This window comes from Paroedura picta, chromosome 4 (genome assembly GCF_049243985.1).
Source record: "Paroedura picta isolate Pp20150507F chromosome 4, Ppicta_v3.0, whole genome shotgun sequence".
Classification (NCBI taxonomy): domain Eukaryota; kingdom Metazoa; phylum Chordata; class Lepidosauria; order Squamata; family Gekkonidae; genus Paroedura; species Paroedura picta.
In genome coordinates this window covers 57,016,843-57,037,867 of record NC_135372.1, presented here as the reverse complement: position 1 = coordinate 57,037,867, position 21,025 = coordinate 57,016,843, and the positions used below count along the sequence as shown (strand labels likewise).

At 41.0% G+C, this 21,025-nt stretch overlaps 1 protein-coding gene across 4 annotated transcripts in view; it reads right to left on the bottom strand.

Moving 5' to 3' along the window:
- The window catches only part of PTBP2 (polypyrimidine tract binding protein 2), a 74,035-nt gene extending 53,918 nt beyond the window's left edge, over positions 1-20,117 (bottom strand). For 3 of the 4 annotated variants that reach the window (XM_077332978.1, XM_077332979.1, XM_077332980.1), the window contains exons 1-3: positions 19,889-20,117; positions 14,682-14,712; positions 3,774-3,849 (exon numbers count right to left, since the gene is read on the bottom strand). In XM_077332978.1, the coding sequence (XP_077189093.1) occupies positions 3,774-3,849; positions 14,682-14,712; positions 19,889-20,070 (289 nt within the window). In that variant the 5' untranslated portion in view covers positions 20,071-20,117. The remainder of the gene's footprint in view (positions 1-3,773; positions 3,850-14,681; positions 14,713-19,888) is intronic. The other variant, XM_077332981.1, reaches the window with a different exon arrangement.
- Between the last annotated feature and the right edge of the window lie 908 nt (positions 20,118-21,025).

The window sequence follows — 21,025 nt, the reverse complement described above, 5'->3', positions numbered from 1 at the left end:
AGCCGCGTCTACCTCTTCAACCCCTTCGCAGCGAAAAGCTAGCCGGACTGCGAGCTTCTCACTGTGGGGAGGGGGAGAGGCAGGTGCAGCCACCGCCGGCCCAGTAAAAGGGGTTGATGACCCCCCGCTGTAGATGACAAAATGATAGAATGTCAGAAAGATCTAAAGCTGCAAGTACACCTGGGACGAATTTGGTACTAAGGCACTTGGCTATTTGCAGATATTTTGGGAACATATTTCAATTGTAAACTTATAAAAGGTTTGTTGACCACATCATTGTTCAGCAGCTGTGTTAGAAAAGCAAAGAGTGTATTGCTTCTACAAACCAGTAATTTTTGGAGCTCAGACAATAAGAAATGCAATCATAATTCCAGCAGCTATACTCCATGAGGCCACAACTATCATCAGCCCTTTCCAGAACTAGCAGTATTTCCTTTACATACAACTCAGTTACCCTGCTGAAGAAGGTATGATCCCTGATCTTGGCTAGACTGATCATTTCATAGCAGGCTTTCTCAACCAGGGTGAGAACATTTTCCCTTTTTTATTAAATGCAGCTATCCCAAAGGCACGATGATATACGATGGCCTAGAAGAATATATAACATTAAACTTATTTAGACTTTAGGTTAATCTTTTTGTATTAATTGTATTTTTAGCTCACCTTTGTCCTGGGTATGCAAGGCAAATTATAGAATGCATTAAACAAACTGCAAGAGTAAAGAATACTGTCTAAAATTTTCACTGACTTAAAGTTGGAATCCGTGTCATCATTTTATGAAAATGCCCTCCTGAACAAATGTTTAGTTTCTGTAGCCTTTTTGGCTGTTTTAATATAGCCACCCTCAGATCATTACCCCAGGTTTTCTCATATATATATATATATATATACAACCCTACCCCACACTGGTGCCTTTTGGGCATTTTCTCTGCCTGTTAGCAAGCCTGATAAACTTCTGCTTGAGAACTGTTCTAAAGATTCTAGTTTCTTTATTTAGAAAATGTATGTGCCCTCTGCTGAGAGCTGAAGTCCTCTTTTTCTTCATTATGTGATCCACGACAAAACTGGAATCACAAAGTTGATGATATCATGGTGCCATGTAGCCAGATTTGGCTGTAGAATAATATCACTTATAGCAAATAAATTCCATTCTTAGTCTTCAGTTTCATTTGGCAAGGAGAGTAGAGAATATTGGCTATCAGAAAAACTAACCATGCAATCTTGGCATGTTTGTGTCTTGCTATGCAGCAGAGATAAGGTCCTGCATTTTTAAGAGGGCCTTCAGGCCTCTACATCACTGGAGGGATCTTTTTCAGGGTCACAGTTAAACTTTTATAAAACTGCTCCCCTCTTTTGATTCAGTAAATTACTTAAGTATTGAAATTAATATATGGCTGCTTTATAATACTACTACATCTTAATGTAATCCCTGCTTGAAGTCTTGTAAACATGGAAAGTGTTTACAGCACCCTAACTAACATTCACATTTCTTAAGTTTATAACTGGCAACTTTTCTGGCAGTTAAAAAATGCTTCTAGGCTACTGCCTGAACCATTGTTGCAGGAAGAATACATCTATACAATTATCTCATTTTCCTTATAGCTTAAAGAAGATACTGATTCTTTTCGAGCACACACAAAATTCAGCATAGACCTATTATACTACAACCAGTGACACAGATCTAGGCTATGGAAGCTGAGCATGAGCCTCTCTTCCTTGTCTTTGCACTCTGGGTGAGGAAGTTCAGAAGTAGAATAGAGTAACAGGAGGTAAACAGCATATCTGGTAATTCTTAGTTTAGTTTATTATTATTACAATCCAAGATCAGGAGTTAAGAATATCAACAATACATAATACACACTGAATGCATAAAATAGATATTCTGTACAGAAAATATACAAATATATATATATATATATTATAATAAAATGATTAAAACACTAGACCAAGAATTTTGCTACCTTAAGGTGGTTTCATTGAAACAACTGGCAAAAAGAGAAGCATAAAAATAATTTGATCTACCGGGCTATTTGGACAGAATTGGAGGTAATGTACGTATTCCAAATGTCCTGATAAAAATCAGCAGTGTAAGAGGACCTGTCCGACTGTTTTTACCATTCCAGACAGACACTGGCAGAGATGTTGTATGTATGGGATACATGCCTATTTCCCTTAAGGAAGGGCAGATGGGAAGGCATTAAACTGGGCCAGTATGAAGTCTCTGCAGTGTTTGGGGAGTTCCATCAAGTTAGCTTCTGAATGAAATTTTTGTTACAGTTCCTCATTGCCTGAGCAGAGTATGCGTGTGATCGTTGACTTGAAGGGCAGAGTCACACAGTCTGTTTGATTAGTGCTCTGGCTTCTGGGTACTCAAGATGCAGCAAGGTGTACAGAATAAACCAAACAGGCTTGTGCACTTTGGTGGCCATTCAAGTCCGAGGTGGCCAGCGCTGCCGCCCCTTCCACCCCACGCTGCAGTGCTGGCCGCCTCGGCCTTGAATGGTCACTAAAGCGCACAAGCCTAAACCCAAGGCGTTACAATTTGTCCTCTATTGCTCTCACCCACCTCTAGTAAAACTTGTGTGAAAGGATTAATGATCTTAATCTGGGGGAGGAGAAATTGAACTTGAGCCAGAAGCATGTAGTTTGGAACCAGGCACATACTTCTAAGGGAATCAACCCTGCTTCTAACCTGAGCAGGGCATTGGGAACACAAAGAGAGACTCTAAATAAGAATCTGAGGAATTTGGATTAGATTGTTTCTATTTTATGTTAGTACAGATATGTCTGTGAACCATATATTAGCTGGGTAACTAACTACCTTGTCCTAAAAATATGAGAGCCCTCTTTTGCAAAAACAAATCTAAAATTTGTTGTAGCCACTCACTGGGCAGATTTAGTTGCATAGGAATTTTTTAAATTCTTACATAAGCATATATAAGTTCACATGATGGAAAGCAAAGTAAAAAAAAACAACTTGGTATCAACTATTGCATAGCTGGTAACTTTGGACAGTTCAGGAAAGGAAGGCACCAAAACTGCAGTTGATCCTGGCAAGACCTACCTGTCTCTCCAAGGCAGTTTGGTGGATAGGCTGCACAAAGTATATGGTAACTTTCTATTAAAAAGTACATCACTGATTTTAAAAGTCAACACAATCCATAGGACAGATTAACAGAATAAATCTGATTACACTTTATTTCTGAAATATTTCTAAAACACAGTTCCGCCAAAGGGGCAGAGGCGTCCCATGAGAAACACAAGAATCAGAAGGGGGGAGGGGAAAGACTGAGACATGGTTTCCTGTGGCAACACTAACTCCACCGAAACAGCAAGCTTCTTTGAAAATAGATAGTACTGTTGATAAGAACATAGAATCATAGAGTTGGAAGGGGCCATACATGCCATCTAGTCCACCCCCCTGCTCAACACAGGATCAGCCCAAAGCATCCTAAAGCATCCAGATAAGAGCAGATATTGCCCAAAGAACTGCACTGGGGTGAGGAAACTAAGTTAGAGCATCTCTTTATTTTAAAATAGGTAATGTAAACCATGAGAATAGTAAATTTAAAATCTACCATATTGCATGAAAATTAAAATTAATTATATCTACACAACTGATCAGGCAGCTGGTATTTTAAAAAACATAAAGTTCAATATACAGATAAAGTGAAACCATAACACATATGGTTCATGTCTGCTTGTTTTATTCTCCCAAATACATCTGTTAGTATTAAAATAATGAATGGCTTCTTTAAAAATACATCACTTACCAGTAACTACCATGCTGCTCATGTTAGAATTTGGGCTATTGAGAACACTGCCTGAAAGAAGTTCGTCAGATCCTCTCTAAAAAAGAACAAAACAACAACAGTAAACTCTTCACTGTTCATTTTAAAACACTGATATTAAAAATGATAGTATAACAGGACACGCTTTCTTAATAATGAAATTCTTGAATAGGATACCTATTCTGAGACATACAGTATTTGCTGGCGTATAAGACTACTTCCCCCCCCTGAAAAACATGCCTCCAAGTGGGGGGGTCGTCCTATATGCCGGGTGCACTTCAGTTGGGATAGACATAGCTGCCCATAGTGGCCCATAGTACTGTATTTTGAGTGGAAATGTTGGGGGGTCATCTTATAGGCCCAGTCGTCTTATACACCGGAAAATACGGTAATTCTTTGGCCTTCTTTATCAGGTTGGCATTCAGTAGAAACTAATTTTATTTGTATGCATTTTTTTCATGTTTGCTATGAAACACAGGAACACATAACTCAGGAAGACATCAAAAGTTAACCAACAGTTATGAAACAATTATAATATTGTAAGCAAATATGGACAGTTCAGGAAAGGTTGGTTGGGTGAGACTAGGATTAGTTTTGCGCCATTCTTGATTGATAGGTTTTATTGTGTCAGTGTTATTGGTTTATTGGTTTTAGGGGATTGTGGGGATTTTATGTGACCCGCTTAAAGCCTTTGGGGGGGGGCGGATATAATAATAATAATAATAATAATAATAATAATAATAATAATAATAATTAACACTATCGGTTACACATCAGCTGCAGTTAACTTAACTAGTTTTGCATAAGGAACAAATGTTATCTGTATTCAACAATGATGGCATTTCAAAAGAAGCCTGAAGTATGGTCGAAGCTATGAGCCCAAAAATACTTAGGCCTAGTTTTTCTTCCTGCTGGCTCCCTTTTGTCCAATTTCAAGCTGCACATTTTAGGAATACTAGAAAGACTACATGAAAAATTCTAGAGATATCTTTTGAAGGCATTTTTGCTGCAATTTTGTTCATAGTAAACTAAGGAATTTATACTTTTAAATTCCATAAACGTGCCAATTAGTAGAGCTTTATATATTAAGAAATTATGCTTTGTAGATTGTTAAATCAGGAAAATAAGTTAGGTTTGATAGAAAAGTACACATTGCACGTATTTTGATTTTCCCCCAAATTAAATTTACTGTAGCTAGAAATTTCTAGAAATTCTACATTACTTCATAAAACTATTAATTATTTAAAAACCCTTGGTTGAGTAGAGGAAAAATTCAGAGAAGTCACCATGAACAGAAGTTGATTAGATGAATATAGTTCATACAGGAATTATCAGAACTGTCAGAATATTTCTGGATCATAGTCCTTGTTTTCAAGAAAGTGATCTTTTTTGAAAAAAATTATTTATTATAATTGCCGGCGCAGGCTGAGACAGCTAGAGCAGTGGTCCCCAACCTTTTTATCACCGGGGACCACTCAACGCTGGGGACCACTCAATGCCTTTTACTGAGGCCCGGTGGGGGGGGGTAGTTTACTCCTCTACTCTCAACCACTGCCCTAACGCTCTCTGATCGCTATGGTAATGTTTAAACATCCCTTCAAAATAAGATACAGACACACCACAACAATGAACATAAGGAACATTTTATTTTCATGGAAATTTTAACTCACGACAATGACAAATCAATGGGAACCCTGAGCTTGTTTCTCTGCAACGAGATAGTCCCATCTGGGAGTGATGGGAGACAATGACACCCAAAGTGTGTTGTAAAGGGCCGGGGGGGGGATGAAGGGCCGGGGGGGGAGAGAAGCCGTCCTTCGGGGCCCACCTCCAATTAGTCGAAGGACCACATGTGGTCCGCAGCCCACAGGTTGGGGATCACTAAGCTAGAGCACATGTGAAGGAAGATTCGTGACAAGGCTTCGAGAACAACTTATATGAAAACCTATGGAGATGGTGAAGGTAGCTAAATGGGAGTTCTGTGCAACCACCATTGCATTGGTAGCTCACACTAGGCACATGTATTTAGGGTGATTTGGTCTCTTGCTGTGTGGGGTGCCAAAATGGTAGTCAATGAGGCATTTGTGAGCTCTTTTGCAAATGAGGCCCTGATGCTCTGCCGTGGCCATCCTGCCACACTGAATACAGATCATGAACTGGAGGCCCTTCAGTTTAAGGAGGGTGTTTGATAACTTCCGATGCCTTTTGCTGACCAAAATGGATCAGTGGCTAATGTCAGTGAGACTGACCCCCCCTGACCACTAGATCCCTGTCTGGGAAATTATCAATCATTCCCCCGACTACTGGGAATTCCGGAGTAGGCTAAAGAAGGCAGCACCATGTCAAATAGGAATATATTTGATTTCTCAGACAACAGAGGAATGTGAGCTAGTTGGCAAAACTGAGTGCTGATCCACTCAAGGAACTAGGAATCCTCAAGACTTCAGGAGGTAGGTGGGAACACACGTCTGCCTCAGCCTCATTCCTGTACCCCTCAGATCTTCAGAGAGCTCTGCTCTGTGAGAATAACTCTATCAGGACTGTGACTAGCTCAGGGTCACCCAGCTAGCCGCAGGTGAAGGAGCTGGAAATCAGACCTACTTGACAATGGGAAAGCCATGGGGTTTAGCGTTTACAAGATAAACTGTGCCACTGCCTTCCAAAAGCTGAGAAAAGTGGGTTTTTATACCTTGCTTTTCATTACCTAGCGGAGTCTCAAAGCAGCTTACAATCGTCTTTCCTTCTTCTCCCCACAACATACACCCTGTGAAGTAGGTGGGATTGAGAAAGCTCTGACAAAACTGCTCTGTGAAAACAGCTCTATCAGAACTGTGGCCAGCCCAAGGACTCCCAGCTCACTTCATGTGGAGGAGTAGGGAGTTAAAGCCGGCTCACCAGATTAGAAGCCACCACTCTTAACCACTACACTAAGCTGGCAAGATGCAATGGGAAATTAATAAAGGCTCAGAAACAGATTGCAAAGCATTAGTTCCTTTAAGCTCTGACCATTTCCCAATGTTGTTCACCCAAATTAACATAGGTATCATGACCATAACTCTCAAACAAAAATGAAATGTTGGAGAATGGGAATGATTCTTCATCCTTCTTGGGGGAACAATGACACAACCTGAAATGAGCTACTAAGAGTACCTGGAAGGCTGCTGATCATAATCATTAACATGGATTTAGTCTGTGGGATACACTTTTCAATATGTGTGAATAACGTTTAAGGAAGACCAATACTTATACTGATGACAACTATTCTTTTCCTATGTTAATAAGTAGCTGCTGTCTGTGCCAGCTATGGCCAAGAGGCTGCGTGAGAACAAGATGCAGTTGAATGTTGGTTGAAAAGGCTGAAGTCCCTCTTGTGTTCCTCACATTTCACGTGGTTCAGTTGTCTCTGACTCAAAAGTCTGTAAATTATCCTGGACCATGCGCTGCTGTTTCAGAAGCAAATTATCTGGGTGGCTTTTTCCTCTCCACATGGTATGGATACTGGCCTCCTCTTTGATTTCAGCCAATCTGACCATACTGACCCATGACTGGACTATTTTCAAGCACTCGCCTTTGAACTGTCCTTGATGACTCTCCAGGCACTTCAGCATTTGAAAAACGTGGCAACTCAGCACATTACGCCTGCTCTTAGTAGTTTTCATATATCTGCAGAACTGTCTCTCTCAAGTCCTGTTGCCTCGAAAGCAGACTGACAGCCATTACCCATTTCAAAGCATTTTCTGTTGCAACTCTTAGAATTCTGTGTCTGTCAGAAAAGGCCCCACTCAGCAAGTTGGTTAAAAAAAAGCCCTTTCCATGACCAGATCGCTTAGATAGGTATTTTTATATAGTGTATATATTTCCTGTACTGAATTAACTTGAAGGCTGGTTCCTTAGAGTCTGTTTATTATAAAAGGTTATGGTTGTATGGTTTGTATTCAGTATTGTAACCCATTTAATTATATTTATATTATATATTATATATATTCTATTCCTCCCTTCCCTGAAGGCTCAGTGGAAGCCACTTGTTGGGAGCAAGGCAGGATAAAAATTGAGTAAATAAGTAATTTCCTAGAACTTTACTGGTTTCAGCTCAAAGGACAGGTGCCAACTGCCTTTTCAAAAGTACAATAAATTTATGATATACTTGCTGCATCAAACCACTTACACATATGCTGCACACAGAGCAGTACATTCTAGGAAGATCCCATGGATGAATTAACACCATCCTTATTTATTTATTATTTATTTTATTTATATACTGCCCTCTCTGGAGGCTCAGGGCGTTTACATAGAACACAGAAACTATACAGGAAACAATTCATGACATATAAATAACCATAACATTAAAACAACTAACTGATAATTGTAACAGTGGTAACAATACAACAGTACAAACAGGTCCAGGAGCAGAACGCATTGATGGATTTCTGGGAGGGAGGCAGCAGGGGCTCTGATACTAATAAGTTTGTCATTTCTGCCATGCATAAACAATGCATATTTAAAAGTTACTTCAAAATAGTAATGCAAAATACTAATAACACTGTGTATAACACATAACACAACAGAGGAGAAAAAGGATGTATGGAACATTATTTTTCTCACCTTTATAAACAGTGACTGGAGCAGCCATCAGGATCATACACCTCACCCAACCCAAAATGATGGCATTATTAACTGTATGTACTAAGCTAGTGGGTTCAGCATCCACACTCTAAAAAAATCCCATATATTCATATAACTGGGGTCAGGCCATAGCCAATAAGCATGGAAAAGGAAGTGAACAGGCAAGACAGGGGTACCCTAACTAATATTAAACCAGTATAACCTCTAGCCATGACAACTAGACCATATATAAAGTATCTAGACACCTGTAGATGCAATACTCCAATCAAAAAAATTTTTGTATTTGTTTCCTAACTCCATCATTTAAACAACACAAATAATCTAAATCCTAGTTCAAGATTTGCATGAGAACCAAAGTGTGGTTTCTTAGTTTTCATTTTAAGAGCCAACATGGTGTAGTGATTAAGGGTGGTGGACTCTAATTGGAAAATTGATTCTAATTCCCCATTTCTCTACATACAGCCAACTGGTGGACTTTGGATCAGTTACAGTTCTCTTAGAGATCTCTCAGCCTTGCCAACTTCACAGGGTGTCTGTGGTGGGGTGAGGAAGAGTAAACTGCTTTGAGACTCCTTTGGATAGTGAAAACCAGAGTATGAAAACCAGCTCTTTAAAGCTTCTGAAGAAGCAGAGGGTTTCTTTTGTGTTATGAAAATGCAACTGCTTGTTGTTTATTTTGTTTCCTGATTTAAAAAGCCATGATGTATTATTACAGGAAGATTGCAAATAATGCTTTAGCGTCAGAAGGTAGAGGCAGTCATAATATTCTCATTGTGGGAAAATTTAATTATCTTTACACTGCAGTACTTTAGCAAGCTTCTAATTTTGATATCTTCAGCTTACAGAAAAAAATAGTTCAAGTATTTGACACAAAATACTGAAAATATTATGCCATCCTTCTGCACAGCTGAACTAGGAGGACAAAATATTTATTCAACTCCTCACTGTCTACTACAGTAGGTTACGAAATAACCCACCTATCATTTAAACTCAATTACTATGAAGATAATAAAGTGGCCTTAAAATCAAATAAAGTTTGAAATTCCCAAATATGCAAGCCATTTGTTTGCAAATATTGCAAACCATTTGTTTGCAATAAAAATAGTAACACATTAGTAACTACCACTCTGGTGCTGAGGAAGACTGGACAAACTAAGGTGTAATAACTGACATCTGCATTTTTTAAGGGTAATTTTCCTTTTAAAAATCTTGAATTCTTAATAATAAACATTTACCACAACATTAAGGAAGCTTTGTTGTGTACCTATTATTAGGCATTTAAAGAACCATAGTAAAGTTTTCTTATGGGAAAATGACTTTTTCTGCACCACTAACCGTACAGTGATAATTTATATAAAAACAAATAAGTTATAAATAGCTTAAATCTACTTAAAGGAAGCTGTTCTTATCAATTCGGGTTGTCCTAATACTTTCCATAGTCTATACACAACATTACATCATCTTAACATGAAAGTCAACATGAATATAGCTTTCCAGGAACTGGAGTGATTTATTAAAGTATTTTTCTCCTAGTATACTTTACAGAATTTCTTGAAACTATCCCATATGAAATTTCAGTTTCTCAAATATATTAAAATTGTTTGTATTAAAATCTTTTGAGGGAGAAGGTACAATGGCAAGAGGTGTACCCAAACATGGAGAACAGATCTATACAGGCCTATGAAAAAGGAACTGCCAGGCTTCTCAAACAAATATTTACAATTACAAGGTATGATTAAATGATATCATGATAGAAAGCAAAAGAGAAAAAAAAGACAGGGAGAGAAACAGACAGACACACTCTAACACCTTTCGCATTATACTAAGAACCCATACACAAATATGTAAAACTTTATACCAGCAGCTACCATTCAGGCCAAGAGTCCTATACTTGTAACAATTATTATTATTATTATTTAATCTGTTACCCGGCACTCCCAAGAGGCTTGTGGTGGGTTACAGAAAGTCCAGCTAAAACCCTCATTAAAATCCATTAAAATGGACAATACAAAAATGAAATCATCACCACGATTTACACACTGGCATCCAGCAACTCTGGGCTAAAACCAGTCTAACAACACACATCTGACAGTCTCTCCATCACTGAAGCACTCCTCCTTCCCAACTCTGCTGACACAAACTCCTAGCTTTGGATATGTTCTGAGAAGAAATGGCAATAAGTTTAATCAATCAGTAGCATCATTACTGGGATTACTACTTTCCCTAGCCAGTTCTCTGCATAGGGAAAAAGTGTGTCCCAGAATCCTTCGCAATATCACATTCTGGGTATGTTTCATACACAAATTAAGCTCATTTGGAACGCAGAAAACATCAATGACTCTAGTTAGAAGGTCCACACAGAAGACCTAGTTTAATCTCGCATGCCTTAAGTAAAAATGCAGTGCAATCCTAAACATAGGTTTCTTCTCTGTTCAAATCTTTTGAACTCAATGGCCTTAGAAGGGTGAAAAAGAACCCACAGATATTGCTAGTATTTGCTGCCCAGTTTTTGTATTTTGCTTTTTATTTAACACTTAGGATAGGATAGGAAGTACGCTCAATTAACTGATATCTTAAATCAACTACATGAACAGTAACAAAAGGTGCCAGGCATTTTTTGCTTTCCGTCACCAGTATACTATTGGACACTACAACTTAGCATGTGTTTTCAGTTATTCCCATCTAAAAGTTACTTCAATGTTATGCTTATCCTGCTACTTAGGAGCAGGGCACCTAGTCAGCCAGTTATTTGATCATAAGTGTGCTGATATAACCAATAACGTGTCTAACAAATTAAACTACTGCCACCTTTTGAAGTAGGCAAAATGCCAACCTGACAAATGACAGATGATGTATTGTATATGCTTCTTAGAAATGGTTAAATCAAAAAATGAAAAAGTAGCCACACGACTCTCCTGTGTTAAAAGGGTACATGGTTAGAAATGAGATATTCCATTTCTGTTTCTAGAATATGCTGGCATATTCCCAAAATAAAGTCAGTCTGATAAACACACAGTAGTGCACAAACACAAGCTTCAACTAAATTGATGACGCTTATGTCAAAGAGGAGTTTGAAGTCAAGAGTCAAACTTTTCTTTATCCCTCACTAGAAATGTGATCTGAAGAGTCATACTGTGCTGCTCCAAGCTAATGTACACAGTCAAACAAGTAAAAGCACTTCACTCAACAGACACATCTTATAAACATTTACAGCAGAATGTGCACAAAGGAAACATCCTGCATCAACTGCTCTCCCTTACTGCATCTGTGGACAACTAAGTGGGATCCAAGCTCATAGCTCCCAAATGTGTAAATGGGTCAAAAATACTACGGTCCTGCTACTAGAGATATATGAGATTCTAAAAGAAGGCAGAATTAAGTTTTACTCAATCTGCAATGCATTGTCTTACACACTATTGTAAGGACTTACTGCTCAAGTGGAAAATGTGGCTATATATGCCAAGTTTTGACTAAATACTTTCCAATGTACCACGCCAGATACTTATGATATCTGCTTCAAACAAGCTGGGCTACATTGGTAGCACAACAGAGTCCTCTCCCAGTTTACATTTTGCTCACATCACATGATGCACATAGATTGGGAATACATTGAAACATGGAGAGTTGTATTATTAATCTAGCCTAGGACTGTCTGACTGACAGTGGCTCTTCAATGTCTCAGCCCAGAGCTGCAACTTAAATTGGAGAGTGCTAGGCTTGAACCTGGTGCTTTCTGCAGGCAAAGCGAGCTCTACCATGAGTTACGCCACACTTTCCACCCTTCCCTAACCCTTCTCACAATCTTCTGACCTGCAAACAGCTCTTCAGACCACTCTAGAACTTAACCAAAAAGGAAGCCTTCAGGGCATCAGGCCCTGCCTCCTCCAAACAAAAACTCAAGACCTTTAGATTACAAGTAAGATACTTATTGTACATAGAAGCTTTAATTATGACTACAACTTTAAAACTCTATAATAAATCATAACTAAGCCAAGGCTTCAGTTCTCACTTTGCAGGGGATAAAAAAGCTTCCCTTAATTTTTCAGCTGTTGATACAGAAGAGTTGGCTCTTATATGCCACTTTTCTCTACCAGGAGTCTCAAAGCACCTTACAATCACTTCCCCTTTCCTCTCCCCACAACAGACATCCTTGTGAGGCTGAGAGAGTCCTGATATTACTGTTCAGTCAGAACAGCTTTATCAGTGCTGTGGCAAGCCCAAGGTCACCCAGTTATCTGCATGTGGGGAGAGTGGGGAATCAAACCCAGCTTGCTAGATTAGAAGTAGGCACTCCTAATCACTACACCAAGCTACAGAAAAATCAAAATATTTATTTAAATTTTATGACCAGGTGGAATTTCACACCATTGTACTTAAATACCGCACACATAAAGCCATCCTATACTTCACCTTACAACCTATGGTAAATAAGTAAAAAAAGCAGGGGCCCTCATTTCCTCTTCCCCAAACAACTTCCTATTTTCCTTTCCCCAGTGTCTCCACTTTTCATGCTTCCTTTTCTCCTTCCTACTCAGCAGCCAACCAACCTTTATTTTCCCCATGTGTTCAGCTTTCCCTCCCACAAGCAGCCTCTACCCAGGAAAACCACAGCCTAGTTATGTAGTGCTGACCACAAGGCTGGGCCCAGTTGTGTGGTACTGGCCACTGGGCCCAGATACATAATGAGAAACCTGCAAAGACTTATTGGGGAGATCTAATTTTCCTCTTGAAATTATACTGGACCCAACATTATTACTGGAGAAGCAAGTTAAAGCAGCCCAAGTTGCCTGCCTGATGGTCAGGAAGGCTCGCACTCTCTGGCTCTCCATAAAGTATGTACAACCAAATTATTCAAGAAAGCAAAATTACTTGGCTAAATTATTAGGGACTATAGTCAACACTACTCTGTATGTCTTCCTGATACTAGGATCATACCATGTAATTTTTGTGTCATTTAAAATGTCATGTTAATATTTATGCTTTGCTTTAGTTCTGCTTTTAGATTTCTGGTTGGTTCTACAACCCTAATTCTTATTTAATTGTTTCCTGAATGTCCCATCCTGTCCATTGTATTAACTCACTCTGTTTAATCTGCCTTGAGTCCATGAGAAAGACAGACTATAAATACATAATAAATATTTATCATGTAATTAATTTTACCTGCCTTAATCCACAATGAGGACCCAATGCAGTATACATCATTCTCTTCATCTCCATTTTATCCTTTCAATAGTGCTGTAAGGTAGGTTAGGTTGAGAATGTGTAACTGCCCCGATGTGAGTTTCCATGACAGAGTGGTTATTTGATGAGTTTCTCAGATGCTAGAAAGCTTTACCTAATTTCAGATTGTATTATGAATTGTGTTGATTAGTATGGGTAAAAGAGTGGATAACTTTGAGAAACCAAAGAATTTTGGGATTGGAAGGTCATGATATCAGATATGGTTGGCGTGGATAAAAATACAATCAATCAATCAATCAATAAGGCTTGGGCTTTTCACAGTTCTGCAGAAAGAGCTGTCTTGCCTGTTCACAGCTCCAGTCTTTGGATTTAAATATCCACCAATTTGACCACATGTTAATTTGATATACTGATAATACAGCTACAAGTACAATGTTTGATGATTAAGTGATTTCATCAAGATTAGTAGCATTAAACAGAAGCCTTCAAAACGTGGATTTCAAATCTACTTCAAGCCCTAGTTCCAAATTCTTTTTACAAGGATACTCTTGGTTAGCATGAAATGTGATGCCAGCAGAACCATAGTCAAAACAAACCATGGAAAGGGGGACAGAAGCACACAACCCTACAGTACACTCAAGGCTTCTAACCATAGTTACGTTGCAAATGTTCATTGACATTAGGCCTCAAAGAATAAAAAAACACTAGAAGGACCATTTTTCTTATACTGTCCAGTATTCCAATTAAGATCTAAGAGAGGTGTAACCCTATTTAGAATTGCACTGGAATAATCAAATAATTAACTCTTATTACCCAAATGTTATTCACAGGCTATGTAAATGTCATCTGTACCCTCTTCAGATATTAAGATTTCAATTACATACTAAGATACATATTTCTCTTTTGAAGAAACAAGTCAGTTGGATATAGATACTGACTACTACTGTTTGACTTGGCTAACTATAAGATCTTTTTCTGGCTAGTAACAATTTTATACCCAACAGTAACTAGAGAAAACGTTTAACAAATTTACAGGAATTGCTCGTTAATTAGCCCCATCATTTATCAGTTAAATTCATAACCTACCTTCACACCAACTGCAACATCAGTGACAATGCTGAAATTAAAAAAAAAATTAGAGGGTAAGCTATAATTTCTTTTCCCCTTCCCAAAGAGAAAAACATGTTCCTTGAAATCAAGTTCAGTACATTTAAGTATCTTGAGAAACTCTTGAGATGTGATATAATTTATGTATCCACTGTTATTGTTTTAACCAGCAGTTTTAAAGCATGTTATCTTAACAAGCATTAGTGACCAAAAACAAAGCAAAACATACAGCGAAGTTGAGTTATTGTACACAGCTAAGTTGGCACAGTAACAAAAGGATGCTCTAATCCTTTTGGATATTATTGAAGCCATTGAATGACATGTTACAGACTTCCATTTCCCCAGACAATTCATATCTAGTCCATTCCAGCAGCACTCAGCGTTCATTTGGAAGAGTTGAGGCTTATTCATGGCATACTCAAGAATGAGAACAAGAACGCCTTAGTTGCCATGCACAAAAGCCAGTTCTACTGGTGAAAGTCTTTTAAATTCATGCTTGGGAAAGTTAATGGACCTACTGGTAAAAATCACTAATGCCTTGTTGACTGATAGGGCTGTTCCTAAACCTTTGAGGCCTTTGCTTAAAAAAAAATTCATGGGCTAGGGATTTCATGAAACTCTGGAGTTTCTTGATGGCCCTGGAAGGGTTTCACCAATTGGGTGGGAGTTACCACAGGGTGTCTGTTTCGGGGAGAGGAATGGGAAGGCGACTGTAAGCCGCTCTGAGCCTCCTTCGGGTAGGGAAAAGTGGCATATAAGAACCAACTCTTCTTCTTAATTCATTTTAATATATTTTTAAAAATTACAATTTATCAGGTGATATGACCATATATGGTTATGCCAACCTGCCTCCCCACTAGCCAATGATGGGCATGGAGAGAGATGGAAAGTGTAGGGGCGTTGGTAATAAAATCTTTGCTGGCCAAGCCTCATTGCATGTGGTAACAGGAGTACAGAGAGGTAATTATTCTTGTTTTAACTTAACTATGTTGAGGGAGGCAGTGAGCAACAGAGTGGCGGATGCCTGCCTAGCCCTGTTCCTGTCTCAGCAGAGTAGGCCACTGAGCTGTTTCTGGTGTCGGTGGAGGAGGGGCAGGGGGTAGCACAGTGTGATGTCACATCTGGTGGAAGTGTCTGGATGATGGCACTTCCAGTGAAATGACTTCCAGGGGCCTGGCAGGGAGGTGTGGCCTGCTGACATCACTTCTTGGGTTTCTCAAAGCCTGAAGAGTGTTCCAATTGAGAAAGGCTGGCCTAGGGGATAAGGCGCCCAGTTACAGGACAGTCTCCTGTATGTTTTTCTAGTATATCTAAATGGATATGCAGTGGTGGGCCAGCTCCAGGGGTTTCTGGATGATACATATACCCTTGATCCATTTCAACCTACTTTCAGGTTTGAGTTTGGTACCAGGACAACTCTAGGTGCACTGGTGGAAGATCTTTATTCAAAGATGGACAAGGGACAGGTACCCCTGTAGATACTGTTATATCCTTCCTTTGGCACCATTAACTTCTCCACTCCTATCTGATTAGAAAGTGTTTCTGCCAGATGTACAGAATCATCTGGGCCGGATTTGTCCTGTGGAGTGCCACAGGGATACATTCATCTGTGCTCATTCATATAGGAGGCTGCTGAATGAGACAGTGCAGAGCTCTGGGGGCAGGAGTCATTAATATGCAGATGACATCCAGCTTTATATTTCAGTAAACAAGCCTTCAGATTCATTTGTCTGGGTTCTAAACCAGTACTTTGAGGATGTGATCAGTTGGCTAAGGCAGAAACAAATGAAGCTAAACCCATACAAGAATGAGATAAGGCTGGTTATCAAACCTGATGTTTTAAAGAGATCCACTTATCCTAGGATGCAGTGGAGCTGGCTTTTGCAGAACAGGTTAACAGTTTGCTGGATCAGACCAGTGGTCCATCCAGCCCAGTATCCCATTCTGCACAGCAGCTAACCAGTTGCCTTGGTAGGCAAAAAGAGCACAGAGGCCCACCTGTGCTGACACTTCTCAGCACTTTGGATATGAAGGTTCTCTTCAGACACCATGGCTAGTAGTCATTGATGGACCTCTCCTCCATGAACATCTGTAGTCCTTTTGAGAGCCAGTTTGGTGTAGTGGTTAGGAGTGCGGACCTCTAATCTGGCATGCCGGGTTCAATTCTGCACTCCCCCACATGCAGCCAGCTGGGTGACTTTGGGCTCACCACGGCACTGATAAACCTGTTCTGACTGAGCAGGAATATTAGGGCTCTCTCAGCCTCGCCCACCTCACAGGGTGTCTGTTGTGGGGAGAGGAAAGGGAAGGTGACTGTAAGCCGCTTTGAGCCTACCTTCGGGTAGGGAAAAGTGGCATATAAGAACCAACTGTTCTTCTAAAGATCTCTCCGCTTGTGGCCATTACTACATCTCCTGGCAATGAATTCTTGTTGAGTAAAAAAGTACTACCTTTTGCCTGCTCTGAACCAATTTCCCAGCAATTTACTGGGTGCCTTGAGTTCTAGTATTATGGGGTGAGAGAATAATCTCCCTCTATCTACTTTTTTCTTCCCATGGATAATTGTATAATGTCAATCATGTCTCCCTTTAGCAACTTGGTACACAGGCAAACAGCATCTGGTTCACCAATTCTCTCCTTTCTTCCAGTCAGCTGAGCTGACCATGATGATCCATATTACTGTAACCTGAAGGGTGAATTACTGTAACACACTCTTAAATTGGGCTGTCCTTGAAGATAACAAGGAAACTACAGCTGGTTCAGAGTGAGACATCTCTATTATTGTGAGGGGCTGGCTGATGAAACATATCTCACCTATTTTGAAATAGATACATGACTGCCAGAATGTTTCTGAGTTCTATTCAAGACACTGCTTACAACTTTTAAGGTCCTTCACAGCCTGGCACCCACATATCTAAAGGACAGTCTTCTCCCATATGTTCTCACACACTAGCTATGATCTTCAGACTGCTACCTCAGCTTGGCCTGCCCAGCAAGGACTAAAGCCTGTTACTTTCCCTCCACTTTGTAGAATGAGCTTCCTACATTAGTGAGGGAATTCCCTCATTAGAGATCTTCTGCAAGGCTTGTTTGTTTACCAAGGCTCTTGATGGGTATGAAGAGCAGGAATCTTTAGGGCCTGGCAGCTTTGATTTGTCCTAATTTAGTTGTAATCTGTCACATTTTACTTATGACTTTAGGCAAAGAGGAAAGGCAGGGATTAAACATTTTACTAACTAGTGGAGACAAGGATAGTAAAAGGAAGCAGAAAAAGTTAACAATAACATAGCTGTAAAACTGCATACTGAAGAACAGATTATAGATAGGTATTAAAAGCCAATCCATATATCCTTTCCATACTAAAAGCCAATTCCTCATGAAAAAAACAAAAGAATGCCAATAAATTTATTACATACGGTATTCCATTTTCTATTATTGGATTTAGCAAATAACATGCAGAATTTTATCTGGTCAGCTTGTTCATTTATTTCTATATTGCCCTCCCAGTGGAATGGCTCTGTCCATAGAATTGTTTTGTAAGTCACCTCACAGTTCCAATGGAACCAGGTTATCTAAAGCAGCCCAGCGCATGAGTTTCATCTAGTTTTGAACACAAGGCATAAAAAAATGAAAGATACGCCATTAAGGAAGCCCACTCATTGAACCATGATCACTTAACTGCTATCATCATCATGGCATCATCTTATCATCTTCATATGTTCCAATGAAAGGAATCAGGTAAACCTTCCCATACTCTACTGCTTCAGAACATATCCACCTGAATCTATTTTCTCACACTCACACATTCTACAAGAGGCCTAACATAATCAAGCCAAGCACTGGAATTTAGTCAGGTAGGGCAACAATGTTCAGGTTAAAATGAGTGCATGCCACTTTAATGCCTCTTTGGAAAGAGCTGCTCATGCTGATTCACAGAGAAAGTACAATTTTTGTATGTGACCATCTTTTCCCTCCTCTTCAACTAGTTTATTGTCAAGTTACATTTAAGGGAACCATGAAGTTGACTAATGTTGTTACCTGCCCTGAGCTTTTGGGGGAGGGTGGGTTACAAATAATGTTGCTGTTGTAAATCTATCACAATTTACTAGGACTCTTCACGCTAATGTTACCATTGCACAACAGCTTAGAGAAGTCAACAGTACTATTTCTGATGTGTACAAGCGCTAGGCAGGGTCACTTCACTAACAGTCTTGGTGGGGAGGGGCAATACAATTCAGTGCTCTTTATGCTGATACAGTCTCCAGCCAAGACTGGAACTTCCCAGCTTTCAATGAAAAGAGGGCCTTGTCTGCAGGCTAACCACCCAAGTTCCCTACTTCCAATGAAGGCCCTGGTGTTGTTTCCATAAGGCTAAAGACTGCAATCCTTTTCCTTCCTGTGGCTTTGGCTGCCCATTTCTCACAAATACACAAAAGGCATCTTTCTACCTTGGAGGAAAGAAGGCCATTAAAGCAGCCAAGGGAAACAAAAGAGCTAGACATCTGCCTCCTGCTGCTTTCCTGTCCCTCATCTGGGTAGCTCCTGGCAGGATGGGGAAAGAGGGGGCTTGTTTAGAGCTCCTCCTCCAACCCGGGGGGGGGGGGAGGAGAGAAGGCAGGGAATAAAGGCTTGCCTCCCCTTAGGGCCGGAAAATGCATAAGGAAACGCTGGTTAAGGAAAGTAACGCTACGAACAAATCTCTTGGGAATTGCAGGGAAAGGCCTTGCCATGGCTTCCACCCCTCTTCGGCTGCCTGCAACACAAAGCATCTCAACCCACATCGCGAAGGATGCTTCGGTCCAGCACCCGCCATGCATAATTTGGCGGGGGGAGGAAGACAGCCTCTTACAGAAGGGGGGGGGACCCTTAGCCCCCCGCCCTGGAGGGGGGGCCGCCCAGCAGTCTCTGCCATCGGCCCCCCAAACAGAAGGCGCGCGCACACGCCCCTCTTCGTCGCCTCCTCCTTTCCGGCCTCGCCTGCTGGCTGGCTCCTAGAAGCGGCGGACGGGGAGGGAGGGTGACGGAGCCCCGGCAGGCAGACAAGGGATGCGCTGCCTGCCCCTCGCCCGTGGCCGACGGGCAGGGGGAGTCTGGCGCGGCGGCGACAGCTCCCCCCTCCCCCTGCTCCTCCCGGAGGCGACAGCGGCGGCAACATCCGCCCCTCATCCACTCCCTCCCTCACTCACCCGTCCATCGCCGAACAGGACAAAGCACTGGCGACCAGGGCAGGGAGCCGAGCAGGTAGCGAGCAAAGAGAGGGAACGAGAAAATGGCGGCCGGGCCCCAACGGAAACCGCCGAAGGTTGCCGAGCGCTAGTTGTTTCTGCTCCCCATCAGACCGGGGGACGCCTTTGTTCTCAGTGAGCATGCGCCAACGGTCTAGGCATGCTCAGATGAGGCGACTGAGGGTTTTTGCCCTCAAAAGGCCTAAAGAAAGATAGTAAGGGCAGGGGGGAGGGGAAATACGCTCCCCCCCCTCCCCGCCGCGTAAAAAAAGCGCGGGATAATCTTTGTTTGGTTCTTGGAACTGCGAGATATTTTTTTTAACTGCCTTCCGGCACGCTGCGGGAAATAAATGATTTAAGAATTCTCTCCGCGTTTACTATAGAGATGCTTTTCTTAGTCTTCCCAGTCTCCAGGTGGGGCCTAACATGGAGACTTTCAGTTGCAGTGGATCTCCAAGCTGCAGAGATCAGTTTTCCTGGAGAATGCATTTTATAGCATTATACCTTGCTGAGTTCCTTCTCTTCCCCCAAATCCATTCTTCCTAGGCTCCCCCCCCCCCAAAAAAAAAAAAAGGTCAGGAATTTTCCTACACAAGAGTTGGCAACTCTAGCTGCTACATGTGTCTGCTTCTTCACAACCATAAGGCTGAGCTTTCTTCACAAGTTAAGGGTGTATGATATTCCTGTCCCATAGCTGTGGTTCCAGGGAATCCCAAGGTCCTACCTGGAGTGTGGACATCAGTCTTCCCTGTCCTCCCAGCCTCCATACATTGGGGGAAGGCACACTAGCCACACGCAAATGCAGCTGTTTTCTCCAGGGGGACTGATGCCTGGAGATCAGTTGTAATTCCTCAAGATCTCCCTGGAGGTTTGCAACCTAGCTGCATGCACATGGAGGAAGTCACAAACTCTACACTACGCTAGATTTCAAGAGTGGGAAGCAGAGAGAGGAGGATGTCAAAACCGTGATTTATGGTTTATGGTTTTGCTATGTAGCTAGCACTCAGGAAGGTGTATGTGTTAGCACCCATTGTATTTCTGGGTTCAAGAGGCATTGCCGCTAGCTGGAATATAATGGACCAAATCCAGCCTTCTGAC